The sequence below is a fragment of the Schistocerca nitens genome, chromosome 1 (assembly GCF_023898315.1).
Source record: "Schistocerca nitens isolate TAMUIC-IGC-003100 chromosome 1, iqSchNite1.1, whole genome shotgun sequence".
NCBI classification, from domain to species: Eukaryota; Metazoa; Arthropoda; class Insecta; order Orthoptera; family Acrididae; genus Schistocerca; species Schistocerca nitens.
Window position 1 is genome coordinate 177,305,448 of NC_064614.1, and position 27,956 is coordinate 177,333,403.

Consider the following 27,956-nt stretch of genomic DNA (forward strand, 5'->3'; position numbering starts at 1 on the left):
GGTTAGGCCAAGGTTGCACTTGGGAGTGTACTGCGGCCACGTTGGCCGGCGGGGACACACCGCATGCTTCGTCAACAGTGCACAGAGGTTGTACGTCCCCAATGACACCCCATGCCTCTATTTGTGCTCCAGCGGTGCGAGAAATTTCAAAAGACTGAGCAATGGATAGGACTTCATCTAGAGTCGGATTTGCCAACTGAAGGGCACGTTGCCTAACTTCTTTGTCGGGTTCCGACCAGATAATAGCATCCCGTACCATGGAATCGGCGTACGATTATTTGTGAATGTCAGTAACAAATTGACACTTTTGACTGAGGCCGTGAAGTTCTGCAGCCCAAGCACAATAGGATTGATTCAGTTGTTTTTGACAATGATAAAAGGCAACGTGAGAGGCTACCACATGCGTATGCTTTTGTAAATATACGGACAGAAGTAAACACATTTCAGCAAAGGACAAAGACTCAGGATCTTTCAAAGGAGCCAATTGCAACAACAACCGATAAATTTGAGGTGAAATCCATGAAAGGAACAGAGACTTACATGTTTGGTTGTCTGCAACATGAAATGCCAAGAAGTGCTTTCAAAGACATTTTTCGTAATCAGATCAGTCTTCCGCCGTCTCGTCGTAAGAAGGAAAAGTAGGTAGAGACAACGACGAGAGACGCCCCACATTGGATGCCGCAACGAAATCATGAATCGCATTGGTGAGAAGTGTTTGCTGTTCTATGAGACCTTGCAATAGTTGCTCTAAAGTATCCATGGAAACCTGTGGGTCAACGATGAAAAAGAAAATTTCACTACCTCGTCACCAATTGTTATAACTTCAAGTTGAACAAATATATTTCAAGGACGACACAGTACATGTAAGTCACAGATCAAGTAAACAAAGTAAGACGTGTGCACACTTTAACAGTCAAATCAGAACTGAGTCCGAGTCTAGCGGCCGCTGGCTGGCTGGCTGCTTAGGTGGCACTGCTGCTGCTGCATGGCTGGCAGACAGCGCCGCATGTAGAGGACATGCGTAACTGCACGGCAGCACTTTGAAAGATCGGCGAGTCACAACAATAAGCTTCATAATCTTGTAGCCTTCTGAAGATGGCAAATTAATTTGTTGAAACCATTAAAGCATAACAAAATCTATTTGCAAGTGATGACTGAAATTTATCCAAAAAAATAATATTACAGTTTCTGAAAATTACAGCCTTGAATAAACTATTATTATTCTTATCTATTCAGGATTGTCAATGGATAAAGGGCAACTCAGTTTTTGTAGTGGGCATTAAAGTATTAAGCTTGTTCCAGAATGTTTTCACTTGGTGTGAGGACCGTCTTCCATTATTTCTAAACGACCAGTCGTTGGAAGTGACCTCTTCTATATACTGTTCAGCAGATTTCCTTTGCATATATCTGGTACTGTAACAAAAGGATACAGATAACGTTAGTCTGTGTTGGAGAAATAACTGACTATAATGATTTTTCTAGAAATAAAGGTAACACAATTTCAGTTCTTAAATTAAACGATTTTCCAATTTTCTGATAACAGTGTCATGCATAATGCAGTGAAAGAAAGCATAAAGTGTAGAATATTTCATTGGTGGATAGCTATGATCACTGTTGCAAGCCATTCATTTCTATAGTGATCAGCAATGTTTCAACTGCTATACTTTCTTTATTCATTCCTATTTCACCTACTCATCATTTTAGGGAACTTATTTATTTCAATGTAAAGGTTTTTGTATCACCACTATTACATTTTAGGGGTCTAATTTTATTACTATGCACTGCCCTTTTCATTTTCATTGCATATGCTTGGCTGTTTTATTATGTTACAATTCTAGAATATGTTTCAGTTCAGTTGTGATGACATTTTTAACAGTAGACACCAAGTGGATCCTCTTATTGTAATACATAGGACAATTGTTACCTTTTTTTTAAAGATTATATTGATTTTATGAACCATTATTGTTAAAGACCAAAACTTAAATATAAATTCTCTAATTTTCCAATATCACTATTTATCATACTGTTATGATTGCTAATGGACTCTGTATGTTTTGTGGCTGTGGCTGTGTTGTGTATATTTGATCTATTGCTGTAATTGTTGCACTAGATCCTCTCTCTTTGTGCACACAGAAATACTAATAATGTAGTGGGGTGTATGCCTCCTTCTTCTAAATGTGTGAATTAAAAAACAAATGCACAAGCAAGATTGTAGTATGTCATTTCATTCCAGGACAAGCTCAAGTTTCAGGTAGGATACAGGTATGATATTTGGCAGAAATCATATTGTTATTGTAGATAAGAATACAAGGATATATGTCACAAAACAGGCTCAAACAGTCACATCCATATCTTGTGTGAAATGGCTGATGCCTTTGTGGCAATTGCAGTGTGAAGGCCAGTTGTTGTAAGATTCAACAGAGCATGTAACAAATGAGTCAAATGGACAGCTATTGAAATTTTACTTTCTCCAACCATTGTAATCAAAGGATTGTGTTTCTATGATTAGAGTTTGTTGAATCCATGTTAGCATGGATGACAGATCTCTAATCAGATGAAATCATTTTCCATGTTCCACTACACCTTCATTATTGGGTTCCTTGAGCAGAATCTTCAGAATGTAAAGTTTAGAAACTGTAAGTAAAATATCAGACATACCTGTTGTAGATTAGATAAACTTTAATACATGCAAATCAAAATCCACCATGAAAAGGGAAACTGGAAAGAGTGACTGAGAGGTAGTATCGTCAGAAAAATCAGAGCCATAATCACAGATGCTATACAGTAGGAGGAGCCTCATTATTCAAACTTCCTGTGACAAGTCATTGACACACAGGATTAAAATGCAACCAATATCCACCATGCATGATGAGTGGGGTACTGCTGAGAGGGCCAGCTGCTGTGGCCGAGTGGTTTTAGGCACTTCAGTCTGGAACCGCGCTGCTGCTGCTGCTACGGTCGCAGGTTCGAGTCCTGCCTTGGGCATGAATGTGTGTGATGTCCTCAGGTGAGTTAGGTTTAAGTAGTTCTAAGTTCTAGGGGACTGATAACCTCAGATGTTGAGTTCCGTAGTGCTCAGAACCATTTGAACCATTTGAACTGCTGAGAGGCCTTTTTGGCTGCATTAGCTACATGTAACCAATGTTTTCCATAATTTGGGCATGTAGCATCTTATGGTCATTCTTACTTTCTTCATTGGTGAGAGTCTCTATGATGGCAAAAGTGTGTCTCTGTCTACAGAGATTTTTGGAGGAGATCCATTTCTGTTGACATCAAATGCATTCTTATGACACACAAGCACTGTGGATATTAACTGGGAAGGGTGAAACTGCCTCCATTCATGAGACAATGCATTAGTGATAGCTACAGCAGCTGCATTCTCCATTGGGCAGACTTCAGGTCAGTGTGAGAAACACTTTACTGTTGTCAAACACGATACACATCTCTTAGATAGTGGTAGAGAAACAACAATGTCAGTGCAGTTCAGTTCAGAGCATTGGTTCAATGGAAAGGAATTTTTAATTGAGGATGAAACCTGACATGATACTTCAGTGCAGGCACAAACTGATGAAGATTCTGCAGTCTTCCACAACAATGCACCCTACAAATGCTTTTTTGACTGACATGTAGTGGTTCTCCTCCTAGACTTAATGAAATGTCAAAAATAAATATGGCATCCTAGTGAAACTATTATTATGAACAAGGAACAGGGTGCATTGCTGCACAGGGTAGCTGTGTGGTCGAAGGGCCTTTCCACAGTTCGCGAGGCTACCCTCGTTGGAGGTTCAAGTCCTCCCCCAGCCATGGGTGTGTGTGTGTGTGTGTGTGTGTGTGTGTGTGTGTGTGTTGTCCTTACCCTAAGTTAGTTCAAGTGAGCCCAGGGACTGATAACCTTAGCAGTTTGGTACCATAGGAAGTTTCCACAAATTTCCAAATTTTTACAGGGTGCATTCAGTGCTGAAATGTTGCAATACAGATCTATTTTGGGCATGATGTTATAAGGTACAAGGAAATAGCCCTTATTGGAAATATGATACCAATACAATATTCAACATGTTAGTAATTTATAAAGTTTCAAATTTAGAGCTGGCAATATATTTTACTGATGCATCACTTGCTACATCAGGACCATTACTGTCATCAAAATATCTTTAATGCCCAAAGCTTGAGGTCTAGTGATTAGTATCACTGTGTTTAGACTGTAGGGTACCGGGTTTGATTCCTGTCCAGGATGAGAATTTTCTACATTCTAGGACTGGGTGTTTGTGTTGTCCTAATCATTTCATTACATCTTCAGTGACATTTAAGTTGCTGAAGTGGTGTCAAATAGAAAGACCTGTACCAGATGGTGGAACAGCCACAGACAGGATGTCCTGGCCAATAATGCCATACTATCATTTCATGTTTTTACTACCTTTAATTTCTTCAGTTTTATTGCTTCTGACGTTTGCAAATATAATATTTCATGGTAATTCCATCATACTATTCTTTCACTTTTGGAATAAATAGGTCATAACTGTGTTAATTGGTAGTGGTTTTTCTTTGATACGTTTTCATAAAATATGGACTGAAAAATTCAAACTTCTTAGAACAATGAAAGTTTTATGTGAAGGATTAAAAATAATAATTTATTGCTCATTATCTTGTATTCACTATGCTGATTGCAGTTATCTGGTAAATTTCAATGAAAATAATCCATATAAAGAAATATACTTCAAAGTAAACAAATTTAAAACTTTGAGCTTTTCATTTTCAATGAATACTTAATTTGAAAAACAGAAATTGCATTACTTTGTACATTTAAAATGAAACTATATTACATCAATATTTAAAGACAAAATATATTATTAATCCAGTATTGGTATTTATTATGAATAATTATAATTTTTGTATATTATGATTTTACCACAAGATCTCTAACCTAACCTTACAACATGTACACTGGTTAGTTTATGGTGCATACTTTACAGGAGATAATGTTATGAAGTACAAGTACATTGATGCATGTAATCTTGAAAAAAAAAATATTATTACATCTGGATATGAGACTTGAAAGTCTTCAAATCGATCATGGAATAAAACTTATAAAATCATAACTCCAGCCTGAGGCTATTTTATTTATTATTATTATTATTATTACTATTGATGATGTCAACATTTTTGGGGAAACTGATGGGTGTAGACAAACATCTAGGTGAAATATTTTGTTTTTATGATGGAATATGATGAATTCTTCTCAGGTTATCAGCTGAGTGGTGGTGTTGTTTTGTCACAATGTGCGAAACTCATCGAAACATTGTGACAAGACGACACCACCACTTGGCTGATAACTCAAGAAGAATTCATCATTGGAATACACTGAGAAAGACTGCAATTGCATATATGGTGGAATATATTTTGGGATAATGAAAATAGTAAAATGGCCGTGGTGTCTCTGGCACAGTGTGCCCTATCTTTGGGGACCTTTTTTCTTTGGACTAGAGAGTCTGGCATGAATTTTCTGCTCATGATATATGTAACAGCCATAACTGTTTTATGGACAAGTGTTCAATAAATGTATATTTCACACCGAAGTGAGTTAGTTAGACATTGCGGTCTATCCTTCATGTATATCTTTACCTTTGGGATGGCTTGGCGTGCCAGCAAACTTCCAGGACTGTGAATCGAACATTACAATGCACTGGATATCACATTCTCATTTACATAGTGTCGCATCATCCCTCCCACCCCCACCCTCCACCAGCCGTTTCAGCAATGCCGGTCGCCTCGACTGCGCTGGTTTCCGCGACCATCACACCATGGTTGCACCAAGACCACTTTCCGCTTGCTTTCGTAATGGCACTGGCCATTCCATCTGCACTGGATCCCAGGTCCACCACCCCATGGCACTACCACGACCACCTCCCGCCCACTTTTGCAACAGCACTGGCCGTTACACCCACGCCTCTTTGTTCGTCAGGTTTGCTGGCTGGACACACCTTGACAGCTTATACGCCCACCACCTCCTCTGCTCCCTCCATATCACATACTGCATGCAGCCACCGCCCCACTCACACCTCAGGTGACACACCATTCACCACTACCGCACTTTCAGCATTGGAGGCATCCTGCTCCACCTGCACGGATCCCAGCTCCCAGTACAGACTCAACATGTGTTGCCAGGCAGGTTCCCTAAGCTACCTGCATTGCAAAAAGACAACTCAAGAACTTGGTTCACCTTAGTGGACCACTACCTGGACATCCACAGCATTTCCAACAACAGCACCCATTTTGTCTGCCTGGTAAGCTATTTCCACGCACGTACGGACCTCATCAGTGACTTGCTCCTCTCACTGCCCACCTCACACAAATGTTCTATGGCTAAATTACTGCTCATTGAGTGTCTTTCCTGCCCTCTGGTGGAGGCTATCCATCACATTATACATGAGGAGCATCTTAATGAGCACCGAATCATCACATGCATGGCATACCATACATCGACTATCTGCAGCCACGCAGCAAGGTGGCCCAGCACACACCTCTACAGAGTCTTCTCGCCAACCTGCTCCTGTGTTGAGAATTCCCCCACCTGCTGTTTTTTTTGCATCACCGTGGATGAATCTCCAAGATGCACCTGCATGTGCCTCTCCAGATTCTTCATGCCACTTCACTCATGCATTGCACCTTCCATCGCCGACTACAGCCGACACCTTGCCTACATCACCCTTGTTCATCATGCTCAGTGAACCGACGTTGCTTATGGATACCTTCTTGAGCCCTCATGCCGACTCCCCTACACTATTATTGGCCATGGTAATGGCACTTGCCATAAGATTCGCACCACTGATGGCCCACCTGTTTGTTATAAGGCCATGCATCTTAACGCTTCCAAACTTCTGCGCTCCAAGGAGATCCTTCAGGATCTGTTGGCTTCGGGCATCCTCCACCCCTCTGATAGCAACTGGTCTTCCCCTATTCACCTTGTTCCCAAAAAGGATGGCACCTTACGCATGTGCAGGCACTATAGGTCCCTTAATGCCCACACCATTATCAATAACTACCCCATACCGCATATCCAAGATTTCATGCAGTTGCTTCATGGTCCTACCTTTTCCTCCATATTAGATTGTTCCAAAACGTATCACCAGATTCCTATACATCCACTGGATATTCTGAAGATGGCCATCATCACACCCTTCAGCCTATTTGAATGCTGTTACATGCCTTATGGATTGAAAAATGCTGTGCAGACATGGCAGCAGTTCATTGATTCTATTTTGCTTCCTCTGCCTTTTTCTTACGCTTACTTAGACAATATCCTTATCTTTTCTTCCTCTGCTGAGAAGCTTCAAGTTCACCTCACTTCAGTCCTTCAGCCCTCGCTGCCAACATCAGTTATCTTCCTCGGCCATTCAGTCTCTGCTGATAAGTTCTCGTGTCGAAATCATACTTAAACTTCCTCTCCCCGAGGATTATGCTCAGCTCCATCGTTTTGTGGGTATGGCAAATTTTTACAGCCACCATATTCCTCAAGCTACCTTTCCCACGTCTGCCTGCTAACCGCACCGCTGAATCTGGAGGAGCTTGCCCGACTACGAGCCAAAGATGACAATACACAGCAGCTAAGATCAGTCAACGGTTCATCGCTCTCTGTCCAGCCCCATGTACTACCGGTTTGGCAATCCTTGTCCTTTGTGACACCTCCACGTGCATACTTCAGTCCCTGGTCCACGCTGCCATAGGGTCTTTACCACCTTGCATGGCTTAGCTCACCCTGGGACATGAGCCACAACGTGGATGGTTATGGAGCACTTTGTCTGGCCAGTGTCAAGCAAGACTGTCATGCTTGGAGCTGTGGGTGTATTCCATGACAGCACAGCAAGGTCAGCAGGCATGCCAAGCTTAATCTGGGCAAGTTTGACATCCCTAAGGGGTGCTTCTGACACATCCATATCAATGTCATTGGTTCCCTTCCTCCACCTGAGGGCTACAGATATATCTAGTTAGTCATCGACCATGTGATCCGCTGGATTGAGGCGGTCCCCCTTACTGACATCATGGCTGAGACCATTTCCCGTTCCTTCGTCTCAGCTTGGGTTGCTCACTTTGGCTGTGCCCTATGTCTCACCACCGATCAGGGACAGACGCCAATTTGAGTCTGCACTCTTTGCACTACTTTACGAACTCTGCAGCATTGCCAAGTTTCATATGGCAGCTTACCACCCGCAGGCGAACAGCCTCATCAAGCAGTGGCACTGCACACTCAAGGCCACCCTAATGTGCCATGGAGGTCTATGGCCGGAGGACCTCCCATGTGTCCTGCTGGGTATTCACTTGGTTCATAATGAAGATCTTAATGCCACACTCGCTGAGGTTCTGTAGGGCAAGCTACTCCTTCTTCCCGCTGAGTTCATCAAGGAGTCACCTCCGGTCACATCCAAGTATCTCTCTGCCCTGGTTGAGCAAGTCCGCACGCACGTCACGCACCTCCGCGCCCCCTTGCCCTGCCCCCCGACCCCCCCCCCCCCCTCCCCCTGTGTTTGCCCACAAGGACCTAGCTACATGCAACTATGTTATGCAGCAGAATGACACTGTGCGAGCAGCCCATCAGCTGCTCTATTTGGGCCCTCACTGTGTACTACGCCGCAGTACAAACACGTTTGTCATCCATCTCCACAGATGTCCCCAGACAGTCTCAGTTAATAGACTTAACTGGCCCTGTCTTTGGTTGACTCATCTCTACCCGCCGTCAACTTTCACATGCAGCCATTGGACCCACCAGGCTGCAGCACCACCGACATCACCGCTCCCACTTCCCACGTTGGCCGCCACCTACACCCACCACATTGGCACCAAGATTACGACTTCTTCTCGTGAGCCTTCTCTCCGCAGTGCTCTGCACTACCGGGAGTGTGTGTGTGTGTGGGGGGGGGGCTCTAAGTCATCTCTGGCACAGAGTGCCCTAGTGCCCTATCTATCTTGGGGACCTTTTTTCTTTGGACTAGCGAGTCTGGCATGAACGTCTTGCTCATGATATGTGTAACAGCCATAACTGTCATATGCACAAGTGTTCAATAAATGTATATTTCATATCAGACTGAGTTATCTCTCAACCGATCTCCCATGATAACCACATGGATAATAGTGAAAAACAGCTGTGTTGAACTACCATCAGAGTGTTTGTTCAGAGTGTGTACACAGCCAAGAAAAAACATTTCGGATTCTTCCCAGATTTCCCAGTTAAAAATACACTTTTTCCTTCATGAAAGCACACTTTTTCATGTTAAGTGACAGTACTCTTTCCCTCAGAGCTATAAAATTTATCAATCCTTTGAATGGTAAAGGTTTTATACATCAGCATAGAAGTTCCCAGCAGTTTAGAAAACAAATGCAATGACATGTACACTGCGTATTTTGTTATTACAAAAGTATAAACATGAATTCCACCAAATACAGCATATTGGTTTCCAAACATTTGAAATTGATATTGCTATGAGCCTTTGTCAGCCAGTCATAGTTCATGTCACGTGACCTCACCAGCCACTAGCATGAAGACACAAATAGGAAAAGTTAATGATTTAAATTAATATCCATAATGTATAGCTACAAGCAAAGCTAAGCTTTCGGATGTAATACTGGACCTTCATTGCATGTGTTATCCTTTAAGGTTTACCAAACACAAATGTGCCATTAAAATTTAAATAATGACATAAATGGCTGGTCTTGCAGGCTTGAAATGTTTCTAAATGGCTGGTCCTCAGAATGTCATGTTTTGAATGACAGTCATTTGCTCTCTGATTTGAAAAATTTATTGGACATTCTCACACATAACACAATTCACCCTGAGTGAAAGGAAATATACTTTGAAAGTAATGCTTCTCAAACCAACATTCCCAATTTTTTTCCCGGGACCTGTTAAAAATAGGTTCGTCTGAACAGTTGCCAGAAGAGAAAACAGGTATTACTGTGCACGTGCAGCTACTATGGCCCAAGAAGTCTGTGCTTGGTGTTTGCTCATGTGCCTTTTGTTTCATTTCTGTTTGGAATTTCATACCCCGTGGGGCATCATGTGACGGTGGGCAGCACTGTAGTATGTTGTTCGGAGAGGACAAACGGAGTTATTGTACTGAGGACAGCTGTTATATCCTATCCAGATAAGGAATGCAAAATAAGAAAGCAGTCCTTGGCATAATATTCATTAAAAATTAGACTCTACAATTCTCAAAAGTACGCTGATATGTTGCTGATGTGCTATGTGGTAACTTAAACATAGATTTTTTTATTCATACTCTACAGCACCTATCTAGCATTTCAAATCAGGTTTACATAAACACAATACCACAAAAAAGCTAGTTAGAAGAAATACAAATTTTCTGCAAAAATAAAAAAAAAACCAGTTGTTTGTATACATGATAACTAGAGACAATAAATTTTTCAGACTTCTTCAAATGGTATATGAAATTACTTGGTTATCTGTGGAGCCAAAAACTATATAACTGGCAGTTTATATTGTACTCCAGGAATAAACATAAAGCCTTGTGGGGAGTTAACAATGATAAACCATGGTGTGGTGCCAGTCTATAATCTACCCAACAATGGGGTTCTGTAAATGTAAGATGTAAACAACACCAATTACAAAATAACATCAAGCAAAGAGGAGGTACCAGACAATTGTTGAAACACGTCTTATGATCAAAAAACATTGTTTTTCACAGAAGGCAGATTAGTAAAATTCTGCTAAATCTGTCAATGTTTTATAAACAAAACATTTTATTCTTTACTACTGACCAAATTTGCCCTCTTATTCATCTTCAACTGAAGATTTACATTTGTTCATACACATATAACATTAACAGAGCTTACATTATGTCGTAAGGGAAACAGGACATTACAATACTCCAAGATCATCAGAATTTTGTAACCATACTAAAATGTATAATTTGGCTTAAAATTCACATTCGTATGTCCAGATTTACCCTGAAGTAGGTTCCTATCTGCTATTAAGCTTTTCAGTGTGGTTTTTGGGATGCTTATTTTCTTGGAGTACAGTGCTATTACTGTATTATCTCATGTTTGGTTCTTAATTATGGTATACATACCAGAAGATGAAAATGCACCTTTGAAATTCAGCTAAAAGTCAGAACTAGCCAATAGTGTGGAATGAAATCCTTTGCTTCAAATAAATTGGCTGCCTCCACAGAAGGGATTAATAAAACCCAGTTTCTTTACCAAACCAACAAAAGTAACTTCGTTTTTCTGCAAGACAGTTAATGCTTGATTCCCAATCATGTGGGAATAAGATCAAATCAGAGAACAGACATTAATAACATGTTTTAGTCTTCCGTAATTATGTGAATGTATTTTAATTCACTTGATAGCTCCAAGTCACAGAAATCCTTTTTGTTTTCATTTTATGTGAGAGCTATAAATGTAGAGAAAGCAGCATTATTGCAAAATATAAATATGGATCACATCAAGGCTAAGCACTCCCCCCACCCCACCCCCCACCCCCCACCCCTCCCCCACTACAACTCATATTGCCTCTATGTATGCGTAAATCTGGCTACTTGGGGGCACCAGACATTTTTTTCTGGCTGAATTTGGCTGCTTGCACATCCAACAGCTACACTTCAAGTAGCAAAAGTGGGAGAGCTGCTCATACATAACTTCAGCTCTGTGCATGCACGAGAGCCTGCTGGCAGCTGATCAAACAGAACCAATGGAAACAGTTGTGGTGTCATGCTCACTGAAACCAGTTTGTTGTTACAAAGTATTGCATAGTTTTTGCCCCAAAGCCTTTGTCATATTCTGCTGTCAGGAGACGCTTGTGAATGCACTGTATTTTGTATAAATACCACATTTTCTTTGAAATTTAAGTCTCATTTTGTTGTTTTTCTCTTGGTAATGTTTTATTGCCGCAGTGTTGGGCTAAAACCTTCTTTGTTAGAGTTTCAGTTCTCATCAGTCAAAATTACAAAAATTTAACTGAAAACTAAAACAATGAATATTCCCAGAATTCTAAAAAATTCCTCAGTTTTCCCTGGTTTTGCACTGGATAAAAAATTCCTGTGCTTTTCCCAGATTCCTCGGCTGTTCCAGAGTGTATGTATCCTGTTGTTGAAAAAAAATCTAGGCTATTCATAAGGACTTTATGCCAGAGGGAATTTTGGGAAAGGGGGGGGGGGGGAGGGTGCTGAAATGGAGCAAAATGGAATTATTCCATTTACCACCATCCACTCCCTTAACTAAACAAATCTTTGTATCTGGTCTGTCAATTGATCTCCCACTTATTCATGAATGCGTGTTATACCACATGTGCACAAAATTACCAAATTATTATTCATGCAGTACTTTACATAATCTTATTAGCCACATTACAGTTTCCAGTCAAGTGATTCTATTGGTATATTTGGTTTTGATTAAAAATTGTTAATTAAGAGAAATGATGATTGAAGTTTTTCCGTTAGCAGATAATCGTGGAATGGTGTGAGCTAATAATAGTTTATTCACAAATATGCGTTACTCAGTGGATAGCACTATTTTTATGCTTTTTGTAATGATTTTAATTTTTTTCAAAAACTCATTACCTAAGGAATTATCCACATTTAAAGTTTTGCTACACCCAAAAATATTTAAGTTATTTGAGTCTCTAAGCTTATTTTTCCCACATTTGACTTTTTTTACCCTAATTTTTATGAATCAGGTAATGTATTTGTTTTTTAAGAATTTGAAAAATTAGAGAAATTATTAACCTGAGATATTTACATTAAAATTGGTAGTTGTAGGTGCTATATTGTATCAACCACATAGTACAATGAACTTAAATATTTCAAAAAATTCCTGGAATATAGTTAAACAAAATTACAACATCATCTAATAGACCAACATTCCTACTGATTTTGATCCTTATATTATTATAAGCTATAATAACAGTCACCAATTACACAAAAAGAAGGTGTGATCAAAGAGTAACAGAAATTTTTGTGTTTCTTAAAAAACCTTTATTTATTCATCAACACCAGCTTTGTCTCCTTGAAAGTAATCTCCCTCAGATGTAATACTCTTGCACCAGCACTTTTTCCAATTTCAGAAACACTTATGAAACTTACTTTTTGTTATGATATTCATCCCCTTCAGCAGTTATGTTTTATCTCATTAATAGTGGCAAAATGATGTCTTTCCATGGTTCTCTTCAGCCTTGGGAAGACGCAAAGGACCATGTCCAGCAAATACGGTGGCTGAGGCAAAATAACAGTTTTGCTTTTGGTGAAAAATCATGAAGGACCATTGAGGTGTGAGCAGGAACATTATAGTGATGCAATTTGCACCACAATTCTGTCACAGTTCTCATTGTTTTCTTTAGATTGCTTCACAAAAATGCCACATAACTTCCAAGTAGGATTCCTTATTGACCATATGATTATAAGATAAGAACTCATGATACACTACCCCATTGTGATCAAAGGAAACAGTGAAAATAACCTTCATATGTGATTGAACGTATGGATTTTTATTTTTATTTTTTTATTTTATTTTTTATTGTGGCTCTTCAGGTGGTTTCCATTGGGTTACTGGGTCTTGGTTTCAATGTCATGCCCATATGCCCATATTTTGTCACCTGTTATAACCTTCTTTAGGAGTTCTGGATTATTGTCAACTTCATTCGGCAATCCCTGAGCAATATCTATATGATGTCATTTTTGCTTGAAATTCAACAATGTAGAAACAAACTTTGCTGCTACATGTATCTTGCCCAAAACATCTGAAAAAAAATGCTCGCCATGAGCCAAAGGACATCATCAGAAACCTCTCTGATGGTGATTCAGTGATTTTCCAGAATGATTTTCTTTACTTCTTTCACATTGTTGACAGTAATTGATGTGCTAGGGCATCCAGATTGATCATCATCTTCAACAAATTCTTGATATTCTTCAAAATGTTAATACCACTCATAAACTCATGTCTTACTCACAGATTAGCCAAAAGCCAAACTCAACATTTTGAATGCAGTGCTGCACTTGATTCCATTTTTCCAGCAAAATTCTACATCTACATGTGCATGGACACTCCACAAATCACATATAAGTTCCAGACAGAGGGTTCATCAAACAACCTTCACAATTCTCTATTATTCCAACCTCGTATAGCGCATGGAAAGGACGAACACCTATATCTTTCAGTATGAGCTCCGATTTCCCTTATTTTATCGTAGTGATTGTTTCTCCCTATGTAGGTTGGTGTCAACAAATTATTTTCGCATTTGGGGGAGAAAATTGGTGACTGGAATTTTGTGAGAAGATTCCATCACAACAAAAAACACCTTTGTTTTAATTATGTCTAGCCCAAATCCTGTATCATTTCTGTGACACTCTCTCCCATATTTCGCGATAATACAAAATGTGCTGCTTTTCTTTGAACTTTTTTGATGTACTCTGTCAGTCCCATCTGGTAAGGATCCCACACCATGCAACAGTATTCTAAAAGAGGACAGACAAGTGTAGTGTGGGCAGTTTCCTTAGTAGATCTGTTACATTTTCTAAGAGTCCTGCCAACAAAACTCAGTCTTTAGTTGACCCTCCCCACAACATTTTCTATGTGTTTTCTCCAATTTAAGTTGTTCCTAATTGTAATTCCTAGGTATTTAGTTGCATTTATGGCCTTTAGATTTGTCTAATTTATTGTGTAACTGAAGTTTGATGGATTCCTTTTAGAAATCATGTGGATGACCTCACTCTTTTCGTTATTTAGTATCAACTGCCAATTTTTGCACCATTCAGACACCTTTTCTAAATCATTTTGCAAGTTGTTTTGATCTTCTAATGACTTTATTAGTCATCTGCAAGCAATCTAAAACAGCTGCTCAGCTTGTCTCCCAAATCATTGCAATACATAAGGAACAGTTAAGGTCCTATAACACTACCTTGGGTAACACCAGAAATCACTTTTGTTTTACTTGACGACTTTCCATCAATTACCATGAACTGTGACCTCTCCAATAGGCAGTCATAAATCCAATTTAATGCAGATTCTTTGAGCCATCTTTTCGGAAAGTAATAATTCACCGTGTGCTCAAAACATGTAAACCTTTTTGAGTGTCAACAATAAACGAAATATTCAAAACAGCTGAAAATGCAATCCTAAATCAGGAACATATATCCCAACAAAACAAAACAAAAATTAAAAATTGGATGTATAAAGACCATAAAAATAAAAAATTCCCATTCCTTTTTGATCACACCTCATAACATATGCCTGTCTTTATATATCCCCTCGAGACAATGAATCCTCAGTTGATGTCTATATTTCAGTCTGTTAATATCTCTTTGACAGTGTCTGCTCTTACATATAAGGAATCCACACCAGGTACCAACCAATTGACTTCTTAGTGGTGAAGTCCGATTGTAGAGCTCAGTCAAGTATATCTCCGTGTCAGTCATCTCATTAACAGCATTTAGTTTCTTTCTCATTAAGAGTCCACACTTGGGAAACACCATGTGTCTGTGCCTAGTTATAAATTGTCCACCAATGTTAATGTCTGCTTTAATTATTTTATTGATTTTTGTGTGTCAACAATATGAAAATTTGCATATTGCTATCAGTAATCAGAAAAACTACTGTGTACAGTGACTGTGCAATCGAAACTAACTTAGTGATAATCATCCATCAGTACTTGCATGTGAAAGTACACTGTATGAATGTTTCATAGTTAATTGGTAGTGTGCACTTATGATTAGAGTTATATGTAACATCTTAAAGACAAATTGTGAGCGATAAAAAATATGAAAACCAGAAGAATTAACTGAATACTGTGGTGTGTGTATTATTTAAGAATGCATCATAAAATTAGAGTACAGCTAGATGATGGACATTTTACAATTCACTACTGAGAGCAATCAGGAAATCACATGTAGGCTTGTTGCAGGTTCAGTGAAATTCTGTTTTGAAATAGAATAGGGATGGGAGGTAGTGATATCTAATACAGCTACTGAAAATTTTTACAGTTTTTAATGTGTATGAAAAGGTTATAATTTTTCGTAAAACATTATTCTTCAGATACACATTTTGACGTGGGACTTTGAACTGCTATGGGGGAATGGTTAAACTTTTTCTTCCTTTAGTAATAATAAGTATTTTTATGCTTTTGTATGAATAATAAGACATTTTCTCCATGGTTTTGAAAAGAAAACATATATCCATTTGTCTTAAACATGAAAAATACTTTAAGGGTGGAATAAAATTTAATATTTTTGTACTATCATGGAGAATTATATGCATGATGTTTAGATAGTTTATGCTATCATGCAAACTGAATTAATATCCTCTCATCACAATGGAACAATATTTTCACATAAAAGTAAAATTTGATGATGTATCTGGTAATTTTTGTCAAGACTCAAAGAAGTCTGTGTGACTCTGTAGGAGCTGACTTGGAAAAATTATGATACTTTATTAGTGAAGTATTATGTGAAAAAACTGCTGTGTGTTACATGAAAAAAATTATGTTTCAGAATATTATTAATCAAATATGATTTTCACATTCTAGAATTTCTTTAAGTGGTGGTTAATTGATTCTCTCTGCAATGAGAAATATGCTAAAATATCTGATTAAGAGGTTAACAAGGCTAGGGGGGTTGCAAAATGCAAGTGCAACAATAAAGATTTCACTGTTTTTCCTGAAAAATCATAATTTTGAAGAAATACACAAATATGTCATGTCTTATAATTAAAGATAATTTATTCTTAAGAGTTTTACCTTGTTTTTGAAAACAAGAAAGAATTTGCAATGTTTGTCAAATGTGCTTTGAAAAAGAGCCAAAATTTTTCTTATGAGTTGGCTAAGCTATTGAAAAATTGACATCGCTGTTCTAATAATTTAGGGAAAGGACAGATCGCTACTCATCATAAAGATGACATACTGAGATCCAGACAGGAACAATGAAAAGACTGTTACACATTTAGCTTTTGGCAAAAGGTTTTTTCAGAAAGGAAAACAACACACACATACACACAAGTATGCACACCTTACACACACAACTGCCATTATCGGCAGCTCAGACAAGAATGCGTCATGTTGAACAAAGGCAGCAAACTGGAGTGGGACGGGGAAAGGAGAGGTAAGCAGGGTATGGGTTGGGGGAGAGAAGAGTATTGTCTCGCTGAGTGTGCAGGGACTAGATGGAGGCATGACAAGACTGCCAGGTAGAGTGTTGGGAGGCTGTTGAGCAGGGTGGTGGGAGGGGGGAGGGGGACTGAAAAAGAGAGGAACAGGGAAAGGGAAAGACAGGGCAGATCCATTGGCAGAAGGTGGCACACATTGATGGTGAGGGGTCCCGAATAGGGAGGAGGTGACAGGACAGAGGGGGTAGAAACTGGTTGGGTGGAGGTTGTGGGGCAGTAGGTTGGGATAATGTTGAGAGTGGAGAATGTGTTTGTAAGGATAACTTCCATTTGCAGGGGTTGTGATGCAGCCTTTCAAATCAAGCATGTTGTTCAACTCTATGTTGTGCCACATGGTAGACCATGCTCTTGACCACATTTTGGTACTGGCCATTCGTCCAGGTGGACAGCTGGTTGGTAGTCATACCAATATAATGAGCTATGCAGTGATTACAGTGGAGCTGGTATATGACTGGCTGGTTTCACAGGTGGCCTAGCCTCTGATGGGTTAGGATAAGCCTGTGACAGGACTGGGATAGGATTTGCTGGGTGGTTGAATTGCACAGATCTTGCACTGGATCTTCCACAGACATATGATCACTGTGGCAAGGGGTTGGGCTTTGGAGTGCAGCTGAACATAACATGCTTGATTTCACTGACTGCTTCACAACATGAGCCATCTGGATCCTCCACTCCATGACCAGCTTTTCTAAACTGTGCAGATGGGAGTTATTCTTACAACACATTCTCCGCTCCTGTGATTATCCCGGCTGCAGTAACATTTTGTCCTCGTGCCCACCACCCAACAGTTTTCACTCCCTGTGTAACATCATCTCCTCCCCATTCCCGTCTCCCAGCCTCTTTGTTTGCCGCCCTTTGCCAACACACCTGCCCCCCTTTCACTGCTCCTCTCCTTTTCGCTCCTTTTTCCCCACCTCCCTGCCTCACAACCTCCTGACACTACACCTGTTGGCATTCCAGTCCCTGCACACTCTGCCAGACAGTGTTCATCTATCACCCACACCTATACACTGCTATCCCTTCCCTACCCCTCTAGGTTGCTGCTGCTATCCCATGTGATAGTTGCATTCTGGCCTGAGCTGGTGGAGTTGGCAGTCATGTGTGTGTGAGATGTGCTTGCTTGTGTGTATGAATGCTATGCATTTCTCTGTTTCTCTTTTGCTGATGAAGGCTATGGCTGAAAGCTTTGTGTAAGTGTCTTTTAATTTTCCTCTCTGCAGCTTAACATGTCTTGTTTATGGTAAGTAGCAATCCATCTCTTCCTACAGTGCTGAACATTTAAAAGACGGTGAAATAATGAATCTTAAAGAGATTTCACTACGTCATTTAATTCTATAGTTGTATTTCATTAGAAGAATACTAATTATAAATCAGTAGATAAGAAGATTCTTTCAAATAATTGTGTGATTTTTTTCTGTATCAGATTGTTATTGCAATGGTATGTTCAACTTGTTAATTTCGTTCAACACCTAAAAAAAATCTTTACAAATGTCATGTGTTTGTATCAATTTGTCACTTCCACATTCTCGAGTAATTTGAAATTTTTCTTCATGAAACTCATAGAATTAAGTAATTTGTGGTAATACTGTTTCAATAGACAAAATAAAATGATATCAGGAGATAAAATTATTTCAGTTAAAAAACCTTCTTTATGTAAAATGGGATGACTGACTTTTGCAAATAATCAATTCTAATTTATAAAGAGGGAATAATGTTTCCAAAAATATCAAAGTCGTAGACCAAATTATTTCAAATTTTTACATGATATTCTAATAGAGATTCAGGCAAATATATGCTATGTACTTTGTTTTTAAACAACAATGTATAGGTTTCCTGTTACAACCAAATATGAGAAAGAAATTTCTGTGAAATTGTACAGGTTCACTTTTTCCCTCACAGTCAATGTTAATTGCAATAATAGGACATTAAACCATTAGACAAATTGTTTCTCCCTTTCACTAACTCTCACCACACAGTATCTCAAAAACTAAACCTATGCTCAATACCATTAGTACATATACTGTATATTTTTAAACAACACTTTATACGAAACAATATTTATGTAATAGTCTAGATGTGGTGTGATAAAGTGTTATTTTGTTTTCTTCTTCACAGTCAAGTTTTAACTATGATAGCAGGGTATTTAAACAACTAGCCAAATATTTCAGATGGTCAGTTGTATGCTGTACTATCATGAACAGGTATTTCAGGAAACCAGTTCTTACACTTTACCACACAGTATCCAAAAAACAAAAAAATGTTGTATATTCTAAACTTTTGTAATTGTACTGTGTACAAAAAACTAAAAACGAAAACAATCCTTTGTTTCATTCATATTTTACATGATTTATTATACTTTCGAGTTCCATGTTCTCAAGGTGGCTAAAGTCAGTTCCCAGGGATACCCCATATGATGATATGTATCTAGTTCCTGTATATATTTAGCAGTTGTGAAGCATTTTCAGGTTCACTCTTCACCAATGGAGGTGGTGCAGTGGTTAGCACACTGGGCTAGCATTCAAGAGGATGACAATTCAAACCTGCGTCCGGCCATCCTGATTTAGGTTTTCTGCGATTTCCCTAAATCGCTTCAGGCAAATGCCAGATGGAACCTTTGAAAGGGCACAGTCAACTTCCTTTCCCATCCCTCCATAATCCAATGGGACCGATGACCTTGCTGTTTGGTCCCCTCCCCCACGCCAACCAACAAACCAATCTGGTTCATTACTACATTCTATAATTTTACAGAATGTCATGTACATTCTATTCATAAAATATCAATTTGGTTTATATAGGTAGTTAAGATGTTTTAAATATGATATAAGTTTGCTTTCTGTAACAACACCATATCAAATGAAAGTAAGGCCACCTATAGCAAATCTAGGGAAAACTTCATCTACTCATGCTACTGCAATAAAAAACTACTGTAAATCAATGCTGTGCCAACAGCAGACTTACCCTACTCTTTTTTGGAAAGAAGATACATACTGATGATGGCAAATAAAACATCACAAGCAGTATCATTAATTTAAAAACATTCTATGTTGAAATAATGGAATAGGCATACCATGATAAAACTATACATGCAAACGTGCAACAACAATGGCAAATAAAAGTTCATAAGAGATGTTTCACGATATAGTGTGGTGATTGTGCCTGAAACTGTTGTAAGGCTTTTGTTTTTATCATTCTGACTGATGAAATGATTGACATGGCACAAAAAATCTATAAGAAATAGACATTTTGATTGTAGTGATGAAATTTGGTAATATGTGCTACTACTTAGACAAAATTTTTTTTTCTCTCTATACAAGGGGCACATCTTGTGGCTACCACTTTAGGTACATGTCACTACAGTTGTACTGAATTATTAAAAAAAAGAAAACAAAGCAGTAATATTTCAGTGTTTATCAATAGTACATGCATGTTCAAATATATCTGTATTTATTGGGACAAAAATTAAAATACACTTATGTTTTTGAGTGATCTAAGAAAGCATAGCTATGTTACATATTCTGACATGCATGTTGCACCCGCAATCAGACAACAGAAGATGAATGTAGCAGCATGAAAATTCCTGGGCAATAACAAAGACTCTCAAGATCAGTGTGTACATTGAATGGGGTTGCGATTGAACAAGAAACATTAAAACTCAGTGCCTTAAACTTCTGTCTCACAACTAGTGACTCCAGAACTGATTGGTGTCCTAAGTAAAGTCTCACACAGTGTTTTGTGGTAAATGTCTCAACAGGCAGACATTTGTGTCTTTCATCAACCAGTTGAAATCCCTGAGTCTTTCAAAATTACCAAAGTGTCATAGAAATCGCTGATATTGCCAACTTATTTGGATAAAATCAATTTCCATGAGAGTTCATCATCCTGACTGACTGCAGCCTTAATGTCTGCCTTCCATGCCATATGTAGCGTTCATTTATGGAGCTCATTTAGGTCTCTATTTAAGAAGCTCATGAGATTTGTGGTTAACATTATGAACTTATTTACAGGGAACAGCAGCATTCACTCACTGATGAATGGTCTTTAGGTTATGAACACACCATTAACTATTGTTCAAAAATCAATGCATCATGTACATATTTAATAGGTAATAGGCTGACACAAGTCAGATCATACTGAGGAAGTGGTGATATAGGTGCTGTCAAGGCTACAGGCACAGGAATGTGACTTCTCCTACCCGTTGTGTTCTTGTCTTAACTTTTCCCTTGGCCTGTGACTGCTGCCTCTACTGTGTCATTCCATCCAAGCAGCACGATAAAGAAATGACTCCTACCCAACAGATGTAAATTCCTAAAACGCTTTATGTGGGAGCAGTGCACTTAATTCACACACTTGTCATTACACAGCTCACTCATGTTCGACAATGCAGTTCTTGTTGCTGCAACTGTATGGTCAGTGAGCAGGTACTGAAGGAAATGTAATATTTTATTTAAGGCTTCCAATTTACTCTAATTTATGCTGACTGAGGTCTGGAGCAAGATGTGATGTGGTAGAAGCACACAAAAAAAGATGGAGGACATATTTGATTCAAATGCCTCTCCAGTGGTTACTTTTGGTACTCAGTTGGTAAGATCTATTGTGTAAATAAAAGGGAATTAAAGACTGAGACTTATGTGGCCGATTGATGGTATTATGGGAGTTTTGTACCTATAGGAAGTTGTACTCGATCATCCTCTTTCTTTATTTAGTACATCCAATTTTCTGCTGCAGAAAGTGTACTTCCTTCAATAAACATAACACATCAAAAGAAGTCAGTATCCAGGGTAGAGCATACTAAGTTTTTGGGTGTACATATAGATGGGAATCTTAATTGGAAAATTCATATTTTGGATCTCCTAAAGCGACTAGGTTCAGCAGCTTTTGCAATCAGAATAATTGCCAATTTTGAGGATGTAGAAATTAGTAAACTAACATACTTTGCATACTTCCACTCTCTGATGTCATATGAAATAATATTCTGGGGCAACTCAACACTTAGCAAAAGGTATTCACTGCTCAAAAGAAAGTGGTTAGAATAATGTGCGGGGTTCATAGTCACACATCTTGTAGGCATCTGTTTAAAAGGTTAGGAATTCTTACAACTGCTTCACAGTACATTTACTCAGTAATGAAATTTTTTCTCAACAACATGGACCAGTTTAAAATCAACAGCAACATTCATGATTACAACACCATAAAAAAAAGAAAGACCTACACTATTCTTTACTTAACCTATCTTTGGCACAGAAAGGGGTAAAGTGCTATAAAATGTTTTGATAAATTACCAGATCAAATGAAATGTCTGACAGACAGCAGTAATAATTTCCAAAACAAATTGAAATCATACCACCTTGACAACTCCTTCTATACCATAGATGAATTCTTGAATATGAGTAAATAAATCTGGAGATATAATTTATGCATTTTGTGCCATTTAAGGGAATGGGATAGATAATAGAAATATTTAGGTATAACACTATAATGATAAAAAAACACCATGTTTCCTGTGTGCATTTCTTATGAATTTGACACGTTCCACATCATAGCGGTTTTCCATGCTATTGATCAATGGAACACATAACTGACTAACTTTCTCATTATTAATTTATGCACTATTAATTATCTGTGAGGAGCAAATAAGATATGCTGTTTATATGACATCTTGCTAAAAACAGTGTACAATAGCTGTCTTCAACAGTAAGATTTAGATTTTCTTTTACTTTTAATGTTTTTGAAAGTTTATTCAAGCTATGATTTATTTGTAATGATGACACGTGTAATTTTTTGTATGTGATATGTTTCATTGATACAGTTCATTTAAGTAATATTACTCAATCACACTTACTTTTTATTAAAGCTATGTTTAAAATTATATGATCAGCTAATCTATTTTTAAAAAATTGTAGAAAGATAGTCTTACAGGAGACTGGGAGGGGGGGGGGGGTGAGTATGATGCAACTTTTGATAATTCTGCTAAGGGCACTGGATCAGTTCAGCACAGTTCTGGACACAAGAGTTGAAAGCTTTCATTGTGACACTCTGGTTTTTAATATGCAAGTTGGGCACTATTTTCTGTCAAGCTCCTTTCATCTACTACAGGAATACTTTACATTCACCTAAGTGTGTTATGGGAATTTAATTCATGAAATTAATGAACTGGTAGGCAATATTGCTCACATATTATTATTTAACATTTATTTGATTGTGTTATAGTAATTATAAGTCACCAAGGTGGACAAGTAAATGCAGCACCTGTTATTCTCTAGAGACTACAGGCCTGTTTATCTGGTGACCATCCATATTTTAAGTTTTTGTGTGCCTTACAAAATAGTAATAATAATGATAATAATAATAATAAAGTGTGTCTTCCAAGCCATATGTGGTGTTCATTTATGGAGTTCATGTTGCTCAATGGGGCTCTTAGGTAAATACTGACATTACCAATGTCTTCCCCTTTCCTCAGGTACTATTGACACTTGTACAATTAATTGTTATAATGTGCATTTCGTTAGTATTACTATGACTATATTTTTAAATCCGAAATGTTGTTATTCCATAATTTCTTTTCTTTCAGCAAGTTTTGTGTGCTAGTGATTCTGTGATAGTGTGTCACTGACACAGATGTTCACTTGACTAATAATGAAATTCATTTAAACAAGCATCTTCTACTGCTAATGTGTATCTGTATTCTACAGACTCTATTGACTTATAATAGAGACCACATTACAGACTTGTCCAAGAACACTTTTCTCTCTGTTGTGTAATGGTGACATCAGTGAGTTTCAGCTTTACATGGACACAACTTGCAACAGCTGCATGTGCTCTTATGCCTCAGTTGTACAGCTGAGTAACAAGAAAAATGTGGAATACAGTATTAAATGGCTAGTATTGCTGTTACAGTCATGTGACATTGTCTCACATATTACTTACTTCTGTGATAAACTTTATACTTTACTTTCACCCAGTTCACCATTTTGTCTCTCAATCTTTGTTAGAGCTTCCTTTTCATGGATTATGCTTCATATTCATACTCTAATGAGCACCACATAAACTATGCTAATATAAAAATGGAAGCATTGATTGCCATGAAGTTCTTAAATTATGTATTAGGGGTGTTCAAAAAGAAACGAGCCAGAGGCATAATAACAGAGCCTTTTTAAGGGGACCAAAAATAGCATAATAACAGGAAGAGAGGTCTAGACTGTATGGAGGATAGCCGAGAACCTCCCATTTGAATTTCTGCAGGAGCGCCACGACTGTGGTGGCTGTATGAGGCTTTGCATTGTCATGGAGCAGAATGACCCCAGAGGTGAGATTGCCTGGGCGTTTTGATTTGATAACTTGGCTAAGGGTGGTCAAGGTTTGCAAGTAACGCTAGGCATTCACTGCTGTCCTGTGCTGCAGGAATTGAATCAGAAGGGGGCCAAAGAAGAACATCAGCATGACCTTCCCTGCACTTGTGTGGATGGCCTTGGGTTTTTTGGTGGTAGTGACCCTGGACGCTTCCACTGGAGACTGTCATTTTGATTCTGGTTTGAAGTGATGACACCATGACTGATCTCCAGCCATCACTCGTGCCAGGAACACATTCCCTTCCCGAGCATAGTGCTGCAGATGAGCAAGACAAAGGGCCATTCAACATGTCTCCTGGTGTGGTCAAAGACTGTGGGGCACCCAGTGGGTACACACTTTGGGCATGTGCACTCATTCCTTCACGATGGTGTGAACACATTCGATGTTCAATACGACCACAGTGGCTATGGCTTTTACTGTCACTCGGTGGTTCCGGGTAATGAGTGCATCCACCAGCTGGACAATGCCATTGGTAATGAAGTGTGGTGCTCCAAAGTGTGCATCAGCATCTAACGACACCCATCCTCCCCTGAAGTACTTATTCTATGCCTTGACCCTTGCAAGGGGCATGCAGTGTTCGCTGTACACTTGTGACATTTGTCAATGAATGTTTGTTCCTTCTACTCCTTCTACTGTTAGAAAACAAACAGCACCTCTTTGCTCTTCTGTTGATGCCTCCATGTCACTGTTTGCAATGTGACTGGCCGAGTTGGCCAATTGACGCATGCTGCTGCTAGCTCTGTATAGTAATGTGATGTGCATGCATGCCCTTTAGTGACGGGCTGTGAACTTCCACACTCTGGTTGGAACCATACCTCGTTACACATGCCACGATATTACCCTCTTGTCACCGGTTTGCACATTCCAGACTCTGGCTCATTTCTTTTTAAAAGCCCATTATATGTTAACAATTTGCTTGTCAAAACATTTTCTGAGGCAACAAATCATTGCTTGCTAATAGTACCAACCATTGCCTCACTAGTAGCTCAGTGGGTAGCAGCAGTATTGCAATTGTCAGACCCACACCAAACATTTTCACTGCAGGCCATACGTCATCTAGTGTGATTCTCACAAATCCAGTACTGGAACTAGCTTCTTCACAGTGCAGCTCACTGGCTGGCCGTTTGCCAAAATAGCGATGCCATTCTCTCTTGACTAACCCATGCTCCATCAATCTTAACAACCTGTCATACAACAGAACATAGTATATATTGATCACCTCGGCAGCATGTAAGTTTTCAGCATAAATAAAAGACACATTACTATACATGTATTTAATGTACGAGATACCATAGGTTTTTAAGTTAAACACATCTTTCTTTACTTATTTTATTATGTGAGTAAACAGTGACACAAAATGGATATCACAGATCTAATGAAAAGAAAGTTATGATGCCAACAAAAGAATATTCTATATTAGGTAATTCTAGTCCTTAAAACTTCAGAAGTGTCTAGATATGGCAAATCTCTTTTCAGAGACTAATCATCAAACCTCATTGAAAAGAATTCCTCTAGTTACAATCGAGTTCTGTAATAATGTGTGACACAGATGCCAAATATTGTCTTGCAAGGTAGTGTTCCTTGCTTTTTGCAGCAGAATCAGTCACCCAAAGAACATTGTAACTAAAATAAAGTAAATATTACAGAAAAAGACTGTTCTATGGTTATTTATTTGAATGTTCATCATGCAGATGGTGTATATGAGGCAGAATGCATTTATGCATAATTTTGTGAGAGTTATTACACAATTGTGTGTGCTATCTTTGAAAAAAATAGAACTACTTTAATTTTCCTGGATGAACAATATTCTATCTGCACAACTACAATGTTATACTGCTGAAACACTGGTTTTTCAGTGTTACCCATTACAGAAACAGAATCTTATTTCAAGAACATACAACAAAACAGGCCAAAATTGATAATGTTTATTGCAATACAAATATGAAGAAGCTGCAGCAGAACATAGACTCACTGAAAAACTTAATACAATTTTGTTTGCTATTCCACTAAATATGTACATTGAACTTTACATCCTCAGCCATCAAAGAGTTTTGCAGATCAATGTGTAAATCCACTATTTACTTTGTAGCTGCTGATAAATATCCCTTTCTTCAGCTTGGGAAGAAAATCATCATTTTGTGTGTTTTTGATTGGCAAAAGTTTATGATACCAGACAGGGAAAGCAAATGTTAGCTATAGGCAGGTTTCTTCTCCCAGTGTCTCTCAGCTTCTTTACTAAAATTGGTCAAACCCACATCTACAGGATGTTATGACTTTTCTCCTCAGTGTAGTAGTTCATCATGAAATTTGTAGCCAGACATAATTTTATTGTGAACAAGCCTATGTACAAACCTTGGTTTAGTGCACTGGGATCCCCGAAATCCTCTTGATCCTGGTTCCATCTAACAGACAAAGAAACTGTTGTCTTTGGTATCGGAAATAAATCCAGTTATCTGTGTGAAAGGCCGTTTTGTTTCTCTATGTAAGGGCAAAATATTATGTTGTAGGAAACTAGGCTCTGCCAAGAGGAGTGGGCCTACAGCAGATATATTAAACAGATATTCCATTTTGGGCTAAGTGTTAGAAATCTGCAGTTGGTACTGAAATACAACATTTTGGCTGCACAATATGTGAGCAACTATTTTTCATTATGAGTAGCAGCTACAACATAGTTGTACTCACCCTCTCAGGTGGCAGTTTTTCAGAAACAGAATCACGTCTTCTTGACATATATAAGCACATCCACTACTCCTCAGTCCCTTTTGTTTATTGTTCTACCACCCACAAATATTAACATCATGACAGTTCCCTTTATTAAATAACTTCTGTGCTCCATTCATAACCTCAATTTTCAGTGTGTCACCCATGATGCCTTCACTTACAACAATAGTGGTCACAACAAGGAATTTTGTTGTTCACTAGTGGTATGAAAAAGTACAAGGCACAAAAAACTTAAGAAGCAGGTAAAGGAGGTCAGATATAATGCTATTCTGACTCTAACTCACTTTCAAAAAAGATGTTAGTTACAACATTTGAGACATAGTTAAGCACATCTACATCTTAAATTTTTCTTTTTTCCCATTATATATGTAATACATATGCTACAGTTCTCTAAAACATCTAATTTTTTTTAACAAAGCAGGAATTCATAAAACTTTTATTATTCATTGAGTAATTTCCTGATTTCTCACAACAATAATATAATTAGTTTACTTGGAAACAATTTTCATAAAGAAATAGTCATAATTTAGGATTCATCATGAACGCATGTAAGAGAAATTTACAGCAAGCTTATACATTAATTTTGCTAAATTGATACATATAATTTCAGAGCCGTTATTCTTTTATCGAAAGTAGGAAAAGAAAGAGAAGGAAATGTAGCAGGTGAATATGGATTGGGGCTAAGAAATGAAAGAGGAAGCCGCCTGGTAGAATTTTGCACGGAGCATAAC

The 27,956-nt window shown here is 38.3% G+C and overlaps 1 protein-coding gene across 1 annotated transcript in view; it reads right to left on the bottom strand.

Annotated features, from left to right (window-relative positions):
- Window positions 1-1,241: 1,241 nt before the first annotated feature.
- LOC126235278 (uncharacterized) overlaps window positions 1,242-27,956 on the bottom strand; it is a 99,360-nt gene continuing 72,645 nt past the window's right edge. Inside the window, exons 8-9 of the mRNA XM_049944036.1 lie at window positions 25,473-25,688; window positions 1,242-1,413 (exon numbers count right to left, since the gene is read on the bottom strand). Of these exons, the coding sequence (XP_049799993.1) occupies window positions 1,242-1,413; window positions 25,473-25,688 (388 nt within the window). The remainder of the gene's footprint in view (window positions 1,414-25,472; window positions 25,689-27,956) is intronic.